General features: G+C 48.1%; 1 protein-coding gene across 5 annotated transcripts in view; it reads left to right on the top strand.

Moving 5' to 3' along the window:
- The window catches only part of LOC130380729 (dedicator of cytokinesis protein 9-like), a 78,098-nt gene that overhangs the window by 59,062 nt on the left and 4,718 nt on the right, over positions 1–14,318 (top strand). For 3 of the 5 annotated variants that reach the window (XM_056588035.1, XM_056588037.1, XM_056588034.1), the window contains exons 34-47: positions 483–597; positions 1,072–1,138; positions 2,088–2,135; positions 4,417–4,553; positions 5,007–5,122; positions 5,785–5,922; positions 6,467–6,649; positions 7,443–7,556; positions 7,865–8,080; positions 9,007–9,064; positions 9,892–9,998; positions 11,517–11,639; positions 12,189–12,302; positions 13,368–13,514. In XM_056588035.1, the coding sequence (XP_056444010.1) occupies positions 483–597; positions 1,072–1,138; positions 2,088–2,135; positions 4,417–4,553; positions 5,007–5,122; positions 5,785–5,922; positions 6,467–6,649; positions 7,443–7,556; positions 7,865–8,080; positions 9,007–9,064; positions 9,892–9,998; positions 11,517–11,639; positions 12,189–12,302; positions 13,368–13,514 (1,683 nt within the window). The remainder of the gene's footprint in view (positions 1–482; positions 598–1,071; positions 1,139–2,087; positions 2,136–4,416; positions 4,554–5,006; positions 5,123–5,784; positions 5,923–6,466; positions 6,650–7,442; positions 7,557–7,864; positions 8,081–9,006; positions 9,065–9,891; positions 9,999–11,516; positions 11,640–12,188; positions 12,303–13,367; positions 13,515–14,318) is intronic. The other 2 variants (XM_056588038.1, XM_056588036.1) reach the window with 1 other exon arrangement.

The following is a 14,318-nucleotide window of genomic DNA, read 5'->3' as shown; positions in this document are numbered from 1 at the left end:
CCTCCTCTCCTTCCCACTCCCCTCCCCTCTCCTCTCCCCTCTCCTCCTCTCCTCTGTCCTCCTCCCTTCCCTCTCCTCTATCCCCCTCTTCTCCCATCCCCTCCCCTCCCCCCTCCCCCTCCCCTTCCCCTACTCCTGTCCTCCCCCCTCCCCTCTCCTCCCCTCCCCTCCTCTCCCCCCTCCCCACTCCCATCCCCTCTCCTCCCCCTCTCCCCTCCCCCTCGTCTCCCTCGCTCCCTCTCTCCCCTCTCCTCCTCCCTCTCCCCTCTCCCCTCCTCTCCCTCTCCTCCTCTCCCTCTCCCCCCTCCCCACTCCCCTCTCCTCCCCTCCATTCCCCTCTCTCCCCTCTCCCTCTCCCCTCCTCTCCCCTCCCCTCCCCTCCCCTCCCTTCCCCCCTCTCCCCTCTCCCTCTCCCCTCCCATCTCTCCCCTCTCCCTCCCCCTCTCCCCCTCTCCCCTCTCCCTCTCCCCCCCACCTCTCAGAACCAGTGTGCCTCTGCACTGGGCAGCGCGGTCCTCCGATGCGACAAGCTCGAGCGGGAGGAGGTGAAGAGCCTGCTCATGTGCTTCCTGCACGTCCTCAAGAGCATGTCGGAGGGTAAGGGCGCCCCCCGGGGAGGCCTGGGGAGACGCAGGAGGGAGAGGGGAGGCCCTGGACTCCAACACCGCCGATCGACAACGGTTCAGTGGCACTCTGAACCGTTTCATTCTGGGATGGTTGAATGGGTGGATGATGGATTGATGGACCGTGGGTGGGTGGAGAATGGTTGGATGAATTGATGGATGGATTATTCACCGATGGATGATGAGTGGGTAGCTGATGGGTGGATGATGGATGGATTGATGGGTGAATGATGGATGGATGGGTGATGGATGGTAGACGAAGGGTTAGACATATGGATGGATGATGAATGGCTGGATGCTAAATGGGCGGGCGGAGGGATGGGTGATTAACGGATGATGGAGGAATCGATGGGTGGATGATGAATGGGTGGGTGGATGGATGGACGGACAGATGGATGGATGCCGGACAGACCAGGTGACGTAGCGTTGTCTCCCCTCCATCCTTCAGAGGCTCTCTTCACCTACTGGCACAAGGCCTCACCCTCGGAGCTGATGGACTTCTTCAGCCTGCTGGAGTAAGGGTTACTCCTTCTACACCACCTCCTCCTCCTCCACCAACACCTCCTACACCACCTCCTCCTCCACCAAATCCTCCTCCTCCTCCACCACCTTCTCCACCACCTCCTACACAACCTCCTCCCCCTCCTCCTCCACCACCACCTCCTCCACAACCTCCTCCTCCCCCTCCTCCTCCACCACCACCTCCTCCACTACCTCCTCCTCCCCCTCCTCCTCCTGCACCTTCTCCTACACCACTTCCTCCCCAAACTCCTCCACCACCTCCTCCGCCACCTCCTCCCCCTGCTCCTCCTCCCTCCCTCCTCGTCCAGACATGACTTCACCTCTACCTCCTCCACAACCAAACACACACACACCTCCTGCTCCTCCACCTTCTCAAACACACCGCTTTACAGACCCAATCCCTCCACCTCCTTCCCCACCTCCTCCTCCGCCTCCTGTCCCACCGACCTCCACGTTAATAGTTGTTGGGTGATGTAGCTCAGGTGTGTGTGTGTGTGTGTGAGTGTGTGTGTGTGTGTGTGTGTGTGTGTGTGTGTGTGTGTGTGTGTGTGTGTGTGTGTGTGTGTGTGTGTGTGTGTGTGTGTGTGTGTGTGTGTGTGTGTGTCTGCGGGTGACTGTTTGTATTCTCGGGCTTGTTGGCACTTGCTCATGGGAGTATGTGTGCATGTGTTTGTGTGTTCAAATGGTTAAATGTGGATTTGAGTTTGTTTGTGTGTGTGTGTGTGTGTGTGTGTGTGTGTGTGTGTGTGTGTGTGTGTGTGTGTGTGTGTGTGTGTGTGTGTGTGTGTGTGTGTGTGTGTGTGTGTGTGTGTGTGCGTGCATGGGCGTGTGTGTGTGTTGTTGTGCATGTAGGCTCATGGGTGTGTCTCTGTGCAAGTATGTACAGGTGGATAAGTGTGGCCCCACTGGTCTCTAAAATAATCCATATGATCTCCTCTGCAGGGTGTGTCTCCACCAGTTCCGCTATGCAGGGAAGAGGAACATCGCCAGGTACAGTCCCTCCTCTTCTTCCTTCCTCTTTTTCCTATACCTCTTCCTATTTCTCTTCCTTTTCCTCTTCCTCATCCTCCACTTCCTCTTCCTCCTCCTTCTCTTCCTCCTCCTCCACTTCCTCCAACTCCTCCTCCTCTCCCTCATCTACCTCCTCCTCTTCTTCCTCCTCCTCCTTCCTCTTTCGGCTCCTCTGCCTATTTGTCTTCCTCTTCCTTTGCCGCCTCCTCGTTCTCCTCATCTGAGTGTTCATCTTCCAGTACAAAGGTCCTTGGTTCGAACCCCAAATGTCCGCAGCCTAACCCGTAGGCATGCTAAGATGCCCCTGGACTCCCCCCCTGCTCCTCAATGACATGGATCTGAATTCACTCTTCAGCTGTTTTGTATATATGATAATTTTAATCAAATACAGTCCAAAACCCTAACCCTACCCCTGACAAACATCATTCAAAAGTCACATGTAAAAGGACTAAACAGTAAATTGTAGTAAGTAAACAGTAAATCATGTCAAACTCACCAAACAGCTTAACTGATTTACCAACACTTTCCCTGCTTTTTCTTCCTCTGAGTTGCTCTGCTGATTTTCTGTTAACCCTTTTCATTTATTTGGTGTTTTTTTCTTGAATGTAATGCTGCCGGCAAGTATGTGTTGTTGTTCAATAACTGCCCCGGCCCCTGGGTTCACCGGACCCCTCCCATTGGGTAAGAGCTCTGCCCTGCCTTGCCCTGTCTGACATCAGGCTATCACCGTCACTCCAGCGTGTCACCTGCCTTCACCTTACTAACCCACGTGTGTGTTCCTTAAAGGTACAGTGTGTAGGAATTAGTGGCATCTAGTGGTGAAGTTGGAGATTGCAACCAATTTTAATTTTTTTTATAAAGCTTATTTTCATGGGATTATATACAATTATACCACGGCCTGGGGGAATACTTGATTCTGATTGGCTGAAGGGTGTGCATTAACCCCTGATATACGGACACCTGCTAAGTAGTTCGAGTCAAATTGTCTGTTCAGCCTTTAAAACGAGAGTTGGTCAATTGTGAAAAATGCATTAAACTGTAATCAGAAAACGTGGCTATATGCTATAGACCCTCTAGTATCGGTGGTATAAAGGCTGGGACTAATTTAAAATTATAATTATGTACACTTTAAGTTGAAAGTATAGACCATCTTGATTCCCATTGAAACGAATGGCGCGGTGATTCGGTCTTCAAAACGAGAGCTGGTCTGTAATCAGGCAAGGCGGTTATATGCTATAGACCCTAGAGTATCTCTGGTATAAAGGTTGGGACGAATTTCTATTAATGGACTTCGCGGAGGCCTCCGCGTCGTCCATTAATTCCTGGTAATGGACACCTCGTTGGGCATTATCCCTTACTTAAATCATATTTATGAATATTATCATCCTTTTCTGCCAAGTGTGTTCCACTAGATAACTGATTCTACACACTGCGACTTTAAGCGTGTGCAGTGAGGTGCTAAAGTGTGTATTGCATACTCTTGAGTTCCATCTGTACTCTTAGTCCATTCCTGTGTGTAGTGATGTGTGTGCTTAAAGTGATGGACAACAGGTTTTAAACACATAAAATAACCCTATCACAGAGGGATGTGTCCACTAAACAGCTACACAATATCTTGTCAGGAAAGTTTCTTAACAGTCCGCTAATAAACTAAGTCTGGCCAAGACTTTTTCTGATGCTTAATGCACACCTTGACATGACACACCATAATAACATTTTTAGAAGTAAATAAAGAAAAATAGTTTTCCATCACTTTTACTATTGACGTGTGGATTTCATACTCTCAGCCCATTCACTGTGTTGACTCCAAGTGTTAGCTCTAAGTATGTACAGACTGCAAACCTATCTCTCTGGGATATAAGTGTGTACTGTCATGTGTGGTGTGCATCATCTGTGTGGCAGTTTTTTTCACCTCATGTCAGTAGAACGACATAAGTCACCCGTAACCAAGAATGATCCTCCGCATCTAATGAATTCATCTTCATCATTACGCTGTGTCATAAAACCATGTCTGAAATAACTATTACTAAGAGTTACTTGTGCTCGTGTTTTTAGAATCAAGTTTTAAGAAGGTTCAGAATGTTGTTTCAGAATACAGTTTTAGAATGTCATTTTTAGAGGGTTAACAATGTTATGATGTTAAAATGTTTCAATCAACTCTTTTCACGTTTTAATTTAAATGAGAACTCATCATGATGCAGCTGATGACAGCCGTGCTGACCAATGACCTGGCTTCTCTGTCCTTCTGCTCGACCAACAGGAGTCAGGAGGGGGCGGGCCTTGTGGCTGCGGACAGGAAGTCTCTGACGCTGCCCGTGTCTCGTAACAGGGCGGGGCTTCTGCACGCCCGCCTCCAGCAGCTGGGCACGGTGGAGAACGCACACACCTTCAACAACGGTGAGTGTGTTCTCGGTGTGTACTGTTGGTAAACACTAAAGCTATTGTGTAACAGGCAAAAACGGAGTCAATTATAATTGAGTTTTTTAACATGGAGATGAAGCAACACACCTGAACTCTTTAATTTCCGGCCTTGGATTAACAAAGTACATCTGTTCATCCACCTTGTTAACAGTTTACTTATAATCAATATTATTATGGATGTGTATGGGCAAGATCAATAGTACATGTTAGCCTGCTAGCACATTTTCCTCCTAGCAATGTTAGCATGCCCTAACCCCCTATTTGTAACTCGTATGATGCGTTAAAGCTCTAGTTTATGTTTGTGTGTGTGTGTTTGTGTGTGTGTGTGTGTGTGTGTGTGTGTGTGTGTGTGTGTGTGTGTGTGTGTGTGTGTGTGTGTGTGTGTGTGTGTGTGTGTGTGTGTGTGTGTGTGTGTGTGTGTGTGTTTAGTGTACTCCCACTCTGAGCCCGAGGTGAGCAACCAGTGTCTGCTGGAGGCCAACGTGTCGACAGAGGTCTGCCTGACGGTGCTGGACACCCTCTGCGTCTTCATCAACGGATTCAAGGTGCCGTTCGATCGCATGCGTGGTGTCAATCCAAAGTCACTTTTTAATGGCCGCCGCTGCTCATTAAGTTTCACCTGTGTTATCAAGACGCGGCCAGGAATGGACCACCCACTAGTTGTCAACATGAGTAATACCCAGTGGCGGCTGGTGATCAAGGATGTTGTCGGGGGACCTCCCCCCAAATATTTTGAATTTTGTAGATTTCATTTCCTGTATTCTGCTGCATATTGGGGATGGCAACAATCAATTACCTATTACCTACTATTCATTCAGATTCATAGTCTACATACCGACTTGCAGGGCCTGGACAAGCTTACACTGCATATACGTTACAGACCTACTTTATGCCCACTCCACCTGACTTGGAGAGTAGGGTTTTATTTCGAATGACCAATAACTTGCCTAATCATTGACGTTCAGACGCATTTAAATGGTTGCTGGCAGTGGCAAGTACGGTCTATCACACAATTAAACGAGGATAAACGCTATGTATTTCTGTTGATTTATTTCGTATTTTTAATAGTTGATTCATAGTCTGCAGATATATTTCAAGTGAATATTTCACGGAGGGGCGGCTCCCTAGCCCCCTCTATTGACCCAGCGCCACTTGGCATAGCGCTGTAACTTCAATACTCATGTGGGCGCTGGGTGGGTGCTTTCAGAGTCAGCTGAGCTCAGACCTGGGCCACAACCCGCTGATGAAGAAGGTATTCCAGGTGCACCTGTGCTTCCTGCAGATCCCCCAATCAGAGACAGCGCTCAAGCAGGTGTTCACCGCCCTGCGGACCTTCATCTACAAGGTGAGACTGTTGTTGATGTTTTCACACAAACAGGGGATGTGACTCAGTGAGGTTGGTGCATAAAATACATAAAGCAGCACGATGAAAGCAAAATATGAACACAATTTTGAATGAGAATCACCATTAGAAAAATAACTAATTGCAACAAACTATTGAGGAACAATGTGTATACACTAACTAATTGAGATCTATAAATGAACTGTGAAGGCCTATGATTGGGTTAGTGGCTGGAGATTGGGTATGAAGCGTGTACACTGTAATTAGAATAAATATAAATGAATATGTATAAGAGTTGAGTGTGTTTGTATATACATTTGTTTCGCACATTTATTTGCAGCACAACGTTTATTTTAGAGATTTGTTTAGTTAATAAGGTTTCTATAAATAAGGTTTCTATGAATAAATATAGTTTAATTCATATGGGAGGTAGGAGTTGTTGGTTGTGACTCTGTGTTCTGTGTGTGTGTGTGTGTGTGTGTGTGTGTGTGTGTGTGTGTGTGTGTGTGTGTGTGTGCGTGCGTGTGTGTGTGTGTGCGTGTGTCAGTTCCCGTGCACGTTCTTCGACGGCCGCGCGGACATGTGCGCGGCGCTGTGCTACGAGACGCTGAAGTGCTGCAACTCCAAGCTGAGCTCCATCCGCAGTGACGGCGCCCAGCTGCTCTACTTCCTCATGAAGAGCAACTTCGACTACACGGGCCGCCGCTCCTTCGTACGCACGCACCTCCAGGTACGCACGCGCACCACGCAGGTACACACACACACACACACCTGGAGGTACACGCACACGCTAGGCAGGTACACGCACCTCCAGGTACGCACGCGCACCACGCAGGTACACACACACACACACCTGGAGGTACACGCACACGCCAGGCAGGTACACGCACCTCCAGGTACGCACACACACCACGCAGGTACACACACACACACACCTGGAGGTACACGCACACGCTAGGCAGGTACACGCACCTCCAGGTACGCACGCGCACCACGCAGGTACACACACACACACACACACACCTGGAGGTACACGCACACGCCAGGCAGGTACACTCACCTCCAGGTACGCTCTTATACACCTATGGAGGGCCAAAAGGGTCAAAACTACGTCTCACAGCTCATACCATTTAAATCAAATCAAATCAAATCAAAATCAGTCCTGATCGAAGCGACCCGGGTTCGATTCCTGCCCGTAATCCTTTGCTGCATTTCCTCCCCTCTATCTCCCGTACCTTACTGTCTGTCTCACTCTATAATAGAGCATAAAAATGCAAAACTTAAAATAAATAAATAATAAATACGCCTAATAATTTAGATTTCATATAAATTTGCGTTGATTTAAAGTGACGTAAAAGTTATGTTTTACCCAGAAATCCCCTCATAATAATTGTCTTACGTTTCAGTTTTTTCCGCTTCATTATACCGTGTTTTTGTACATTGTACCGTGCGTGAGTGTCTGTGTGTGTTAATGTGTGTGTGTTAATGTGTGTGTGTTAATGTGTGTGTGTGTGCTTCCCAAGGTGGTGATTGCCGTCAGTCAGCTGATCGCTGATGTCCTCGGCATCGGCGGGACCCGCTTCCAGCAGTCGCTCTCCATCATCAACAACTGCGCCAACGGAGACAAGAACATCAAGGTGACCATGGCAACGCGCCCCATCTCACTGCCCACCTCCACCACCACCTCCCGGTCCACCTCAGTCTCTGTCTCCCTATCCACCTCCACCTCTACCCCCACCTCCATCCACCTCTCCACTTCTGCTTCTCCACCTCCACCACCCTCTCCACTAGTGTGTCTATAGCCTTCCGACTATTCACGTCCCAGTGAGGCACGGGTTCCAACGTTCACAGGCCTGTGATCCCCATTGTTAGAACACTTATCACGACCGCAACGTCTCCCCTACACCGGAACACACCGTCACACCGTAACCCTGTCCCTCCCCAGCACACGGTGTTCCCGTCGGACGTGAAGGACCTGATGAAGCGCATCCGCACGGTGCTGATGGCCACGGAGCAGATGAAGGAGCACGAGGACGACCCCGAGATGCTGGTGGACCTGCAGTACAGCCTGGCCAAGTCCTACACCAGCACCCCAGAGCTCCGCAAGACCTGGCTGGACAGCATGGCCCGCATCCACCACAAGAACGGGGAGCTGTCCGAGGTGGGACTCCCGCGTCGTGCTGCGCTATGCTAGGCTAGGCTAGGCTACGCTAGGGTATGCTAGGCTCAGATAGGCTATGCTAGGCTTGGCTACGCTAAGGTATGCTATGCTCCGATAGGCTAGGCTAGGCTAGGCTGCGCTAGGGTATGCTAGGCCTCAATAGGCTATGCCAGGCTAGGCTACGCTAGGGTATGTTAGGCTCTAATAGGCTATGCTAGGCTAGGCTACGCTAGGCTAGGGTATGCTAGGCTCCAATAGGCTATGCTAGGCTTTGCCACTAGATTAGAATGGACTTTATTCGTCGTTATGCAGTCTACAGGGACAAAGGCCAGTAAAATGCAGTTACTATCTAACCAGATGTGCAAATGTAGTGTTCTTTACAGACATACAGGCAAGATAAGATAAGATATGATGGATAACATAAGAATAAAAAAAATAGAGTGCATAAAGAGTTATAAGGGGTAAATGCTACAATATTGAAAGTAATATTAGCATGATATATATATTTCTTTTTTCAAAGGTAAATTGAACATTATATGAAAAGTGTGATTGTAAGAATATTATATATAATATAATATTGTAAGAGCTTATATGTAAGACTCAAATCCAGCAGTGCTAAAGCAAAAAATTGCTATAACCTGCAATATGCAGAGTTATGTAAGTGGAGAGGTACAATATACTAAAGAGGGTGCAAATGTAAGTTTGTATGTACAGTATGTAGTCTGAACTTTGTGGAATGGTTGCTGTCCAGTGTGCTGCATTCCTCCTACAGTGTGTAGCTCTGTCTTTGTTACAGTTTGTGTAACTTTATGTTTGGCAATGTGTGTGACAGTGTGTGTAACATTGTGTATTTGTGTGTGTCTGTGTGTGTGTGTGTGTGTGTGTGTGTGTGTGTGTGTGTGTGTGTGTTTGTGTGTATATTTCAGGCGGCCATGTGTTATATCCATGTTGCTGCACTTGTGGCAGAGTACCTGTGGAGAAAAGGTGAGCGGGTTTGTGTGTGTGTGTGTGTGTGTGTGTGTGTGTGTGTGTGTGTGTGTGTGTGTGTGTGTGTGTGTGTGTGTGTGTGTGTGTGTGTGTGTGTGTGTGTGTTTGTTTGTCTGTAGATGGTGCTGTATTCCCTGTTTCTAGATTCCCACTAAACATTTAAAATGTTTATCTCAGCTAGTCATGAAATTGAATTGAATTTAAAGCCTACAGGTTACATTTTTCAACAAACTTCCTCAAATACAAAATTTGACTTTAAAAATACATATCAATTGTACATATATTTTTAAGATACAATATACAACGATGACAACATTTCTATAGATTATCAAACAATATAATCATCATTATGAGCATCGAGAATCATCCAACAATGTATGTAGATATATGGCATTGTATTGTGTGATGTATTTAATCAGCGTTACAGTACTTCATTAGCAGGTCACCATCCATACTAGCTATTATGTTGAATGTGAACCATTATGCCAGCACTTTAACACGTTTTATTGCAGTCATATTACCCAGACACCCCCACCACACACACACACGCATGCACGCACGCACACACAGGTCTTGTCCAAGGGTCATCTCTGGGTTCCAGTGCTGAAGATGCTCGGGTTTCCGTCGATAAGCATGGTCCAGTCCTCTGTGCACGTTTGAACCTTGAGGGAACATGCATGTTTTTCATGTTATACAACCACCAGACCTTAATGTGGAACACAGAGTGGTTACACAGAGGTCAGAGGTCGTGAGTCAAAGGGTATTGCCGGCGGGTCATGTGACCGCTGCATGTGTCCCGTGTGTGTGTTTCCCCCGTGTGGCAGGAATGTTCCGGCAGGGCTGTTCGGCGTTCCGGGTCATCACGCCCAACATCGACGAGGAGGCGGCCATGATGGAGGACGTGGGGATGCAGGATGTACACTTCAACGAGGTGGGGGCCCACTTCCTGTTCTGGGGTCTATCAGGATCTGTAGCGGTTCCGGTTCTAGAATAGTGCTATTTTTTTCTGTTCTATTCCAGGTTCTGATTTTGGTTGTAGTTCTGTTTTTGTCTAGCTTGGTTGGAAGTCTGTTCTGTTTTTTTTATTTTGTTTTTCCATTCTTCATTTTCTGACGGTTTCTGTTGGGTTGCTCTATGGTTTGTTTCTTTTTTAAATCTCATTTTGGTTGTTTTCCCTTATGTTCTATTCTGTTCAATTCAGTTCTACGAATATCTAGTTTTGGTTCCTGGTGTGTTTCTTAGGGAACATAATTTCTAGTCTCTAGTCTGTGTGTTTGACCAAACCTAGGCTTTCTAGCCCAAATTGTCTTTTCATCTCCTGATGAAAAGAAGTTCCTCACTTCTACTCAATTTTATGTTGTGAACTCTGGCTTGTTTTTACAGTCCCAGTTTAATGCCAGATTAGGCTGTGATCTGAATCGAGACACATTAATAGTGCTGTTCCTCCCACAAAATTATTAGATCCGCAAATAGTACTGCAGTAAAAATGTTATCTGTTATCAGTCAGTCGCGTGGTGGTGTACTGTAGACTTTGGGCTTGGCTCACACACAAACGCACACACTCACACGCACGCACACTCACACACACACTCACTATCACACAAACACACACACACACACACACACACACATACACACAATGTATTACCTTGGAAGAGCAGTAGCTGAGCTCGCCTTTGGACAAGGTTGTAATCTGGCATCAGAATCACCGGAGCTACGCACAATAGGCCCTGATGCAATCATGCACGCACGCACACACACACACACACACACACACACACACACACACACACACACACACACACACACACACACACACACACACACACACACACACACACACACACACACACGCACACACACTTTGCTGTGACATACACAAGCTGTTGACCTTTTTAACTGCACTGTACGATGTTGTGAGTTGATTTAAAGATAATTACAGAAATTCTGAAAGCGTTTTCATCTAGTAACACCTTCCCCTTCCCCGTCCAACACACTCATTAAGCCCATCATGAGCTTTATGAGTAGCGTTCAGTCCATCAGCCTCGCGGTTCGGAGAGTCTTTACGACGGTAGTATCGGGATCACGGCTCTATAAAAACCACCCACACACTCCCCGTCCCCAGCTGCTGTGTGTGCACTGTGGCAGACAGCGACACTGGGGCTCCTGCAACACGCCTCGAAGCCAGCAGGTCCACGGTTCAACTGCGACCGGGACCTTCACCGGTGGAGGGAGCATGTCCATGTGTATCGCTTTGTCAGATAAGACGACCCGGAAATAAACAGGCTCAACCAATCGAGCAAAACCATTTGAGGGTAGCTAGCTACTACTACCGACGGGCGGATATGAAAATGTGTAAATGTATGTGTCTGTGTGTCTGTGTGTGTGTGCGCGTGTGTGTTTGTGTGTGTGTGCGTGTGTACATGTGCGTTCGGGTGTGTGTGCGTAGGAGGTGCTGATGGAGCACCTGGAGGAGTGCGCCGACGGCCTGTGGAAGGCGGAGCGCTACGAGCTGATCGCCGACGTCTACCGCCTCATCATCCCCATCTACGAGCAGCGCCGCGACTTTGAGGTGCACGGGAAACCCTCCCAGCACTCCCCTGGCGCCCCGCCGCCGTGACCCTCTCGTGTCCCTGATGACAGCATCACCAACAACCCAATGCCATGGCACCCGCGTCCCCGACAAGCCGTGTCCATGACCACCCCCCTCTACGACGACACAATCTCCATGACAACCGATGGCCATGACAGTCGCTTTCATGAAAACCGATGTCTTTGACAACTTGTGTCCATGACAACTGCATCCATGACAACCCCGCTCCCCGACAACCCCCCCTCCCATGACAACGCACCTGCACAACAAGAAATTACCATGGCAATCGCTTCCATGACAACCCGCCACCAAGAAACCCTGCCTTCATGACGACCCACGTCTTTAACCACGTCTGTCCATGACAACAATTACCATGACAACCCTCATCCATGAAAAAAACACATCCATGACAACTGTTGATGATATCGTAGTTCATTGTTCAGGGTGCAATCAAGCCACTATATGACGTATGTGTGTATGTGTGTGTGTGTGTGTGTGTGTGTGTGTGTGTGTGTGTGTGTGTTGCAGAAACTGACCCACCTATACGACACCCTGCACCGCGCCTACACCAAGGTGATGGAAGTGATGCATTCTGGGAGGAGGATGCTCGGCACTTACTTCAGGGTGGCCTTCTTCGGACAGGTTAGACCCCTAGACACCTGCCGCTCGGACCCTCTGCTGCCAACGCGCACATACACAGTTACACTTATGCACGCCTGCACACGCACGCTCTAGCAATCACACACACAGACACACAGACACAAATTAGCGAGCAAGCGCAAAGCGTACAGCGTGCAATTTTAGCATGTAGCTCGACAGCAACAGGAAGTGGACTGGTATGACATGCACTAACATGCACGTGGCAGCGCTGAGGGTGTTGTGTTTTAACAGCCTCTCTCTGTTTCCCCCCGTTCCCTCCAAGGCTGCGGTGAGTACAGGGTGTGGCTGGGCTCCTCTCTCCCTTAAACACATGTCCGTCTTTCCCTTTAAATATGTCTGTCTTTTCCCCTCGAGTCCGTCCGTCCGTCCGTCCGTCCCCCTTAAACCTCCCATTCTGCTCATCTTCGAAGCTTGACGATCATGAGTAGAATGTAAAAAAAAAAACTAGAACTTTCTCCCCCCTCCGCCTCATCCGACCAAAGTTCTCTGCATTTCCTTCCTTTGTGTAATTGATCGGACCAATCAATCGCCTCGATGATCTGAACCAGATCAATATGGTCTTTAGAATGGCCGACCTGATTTGCACCAATCTTTAGATTTGTTGTTGATTAATTGGAGAATTCAAGATTCATCCTGATTTGAAGTGATCCTGTGGTCTGTCGTGTGATAGAATTTGCAAAAATAATCATTATAATGAATAATATATAATGATATGTATAATGATCGACAGATCAAAGAGAGTGAGAGAGGCTGGGAGGTGATAGAGAAAGTGTACGGGTGGGATTGAGAGAGAGAGAGAGAGAGAGAGAGAGAGAGAGAGAGAGAGAGAGAGAGAGAGAGATAGAGAGATGAATGGGGAAAGAGATGAATGGGGAAAGAGCAAGAGACCGCTTTTTTGTTCTTCCTCCATTAAAACCATCCCACCATCATTCCACCGCAGCCTGTCACTCAGAGCTTGAGAGGGGGCGGGCCCTCACTCTGTAGTGGACGGCCGCCCGAGCGTCTGACCTGCCCGGCTGCCCCTCTGGCCGCTCTCCTCCCCTGCAGGGCTTCTTCGAGGACGAGGACGGCAAGGAGTACATCTACAAGGAGCCCAAGTTCACCCCTCTGTCCGAGGTGTCCCAGCGGCTCCTCAAGCTCTACACACACAAGTTCGGCCCCGAGAACGTCAAGATGATACAGGACTCCGGCAAGGTGTGTGTGTGGGTGTGAGGGGGTGCATGTGTGTGCGTGAGTTTGTACATATGTGCGTATGTGTGAGTGAGTGTGGTTTAAAAGGATCACCACTTTGGCTGAAAATGAAATGTAACCTTTGCCTCATTTTATTCTTCACTTTATTCAGCACTTTATAAAACAATTTGAAGTTTGAAATAAAACTAAATCGGAGAATGCTAGCGTTACTTTAGGTGATTTAAAAATTATTTGATCACACACTACCTCCCCAATCCTTATCCAACCTCAAACATTCTTAAAGCTTCCCTCAAACCTTCCTAAACCTCCTCAAACCCTCCTTAACCTCCTTAAACCATCATAAATCTCTTCCAACCCTCCTAAACCTCCTCAAATCCTCCTCCAACCTTCCTAAACCTCCTCACACCATCCTCAACCTCCTCACACAATCCTCAACCTCCTCAAACCTTCCTAAACCTCCTAAAACCTTCCTAAACCACCTCAAACTGTTTTAAACCTGCTCATCCCACCTAAACCTCCTACAACTGTCCTAAACCTCCTCAAACCTCCCCCAAACCGCCTCCAACCTTTCTTAACCTCCTCAAACCTTCCTAATCCTCCTAAAACCGTCCTAAACCTCCTCATCCCTCATAAACGTCCTCAAACCCTCATAAACCTCCTCAAACCCTCCTCAACCTCCTCAACCTCCTCAAACCTCCCCCAAACCGCCTCCAACCTTTCTTAACCTCCTCAAACCTTCCTAATCCTCCTCAAACTATCCTAAACCTCCTCATCCCTCATAAACATCAAACCCTCATAAACCTCCTC

Source organism: Gadus chalcogrammus, chromosome 4, assembly GCF_026213295.1.
Source record: "Gadus chalcogrammus isolate NIFS_2021 chromosome 4, NIFS_Gcha_1.0, whole genome shotgun sequence".
Lineage (NCBI taxonomy): Eukaryota > Metazoa > Chordata > Actinopteri > Gadiformes > Gadidae > Gadus > Gadus chalcogrammus.
The sequence above is the reverse complement of the archived record's forward strand: the minus strand, read 5'-3'. Positions and strand labels throughout refer to the sequence as shown.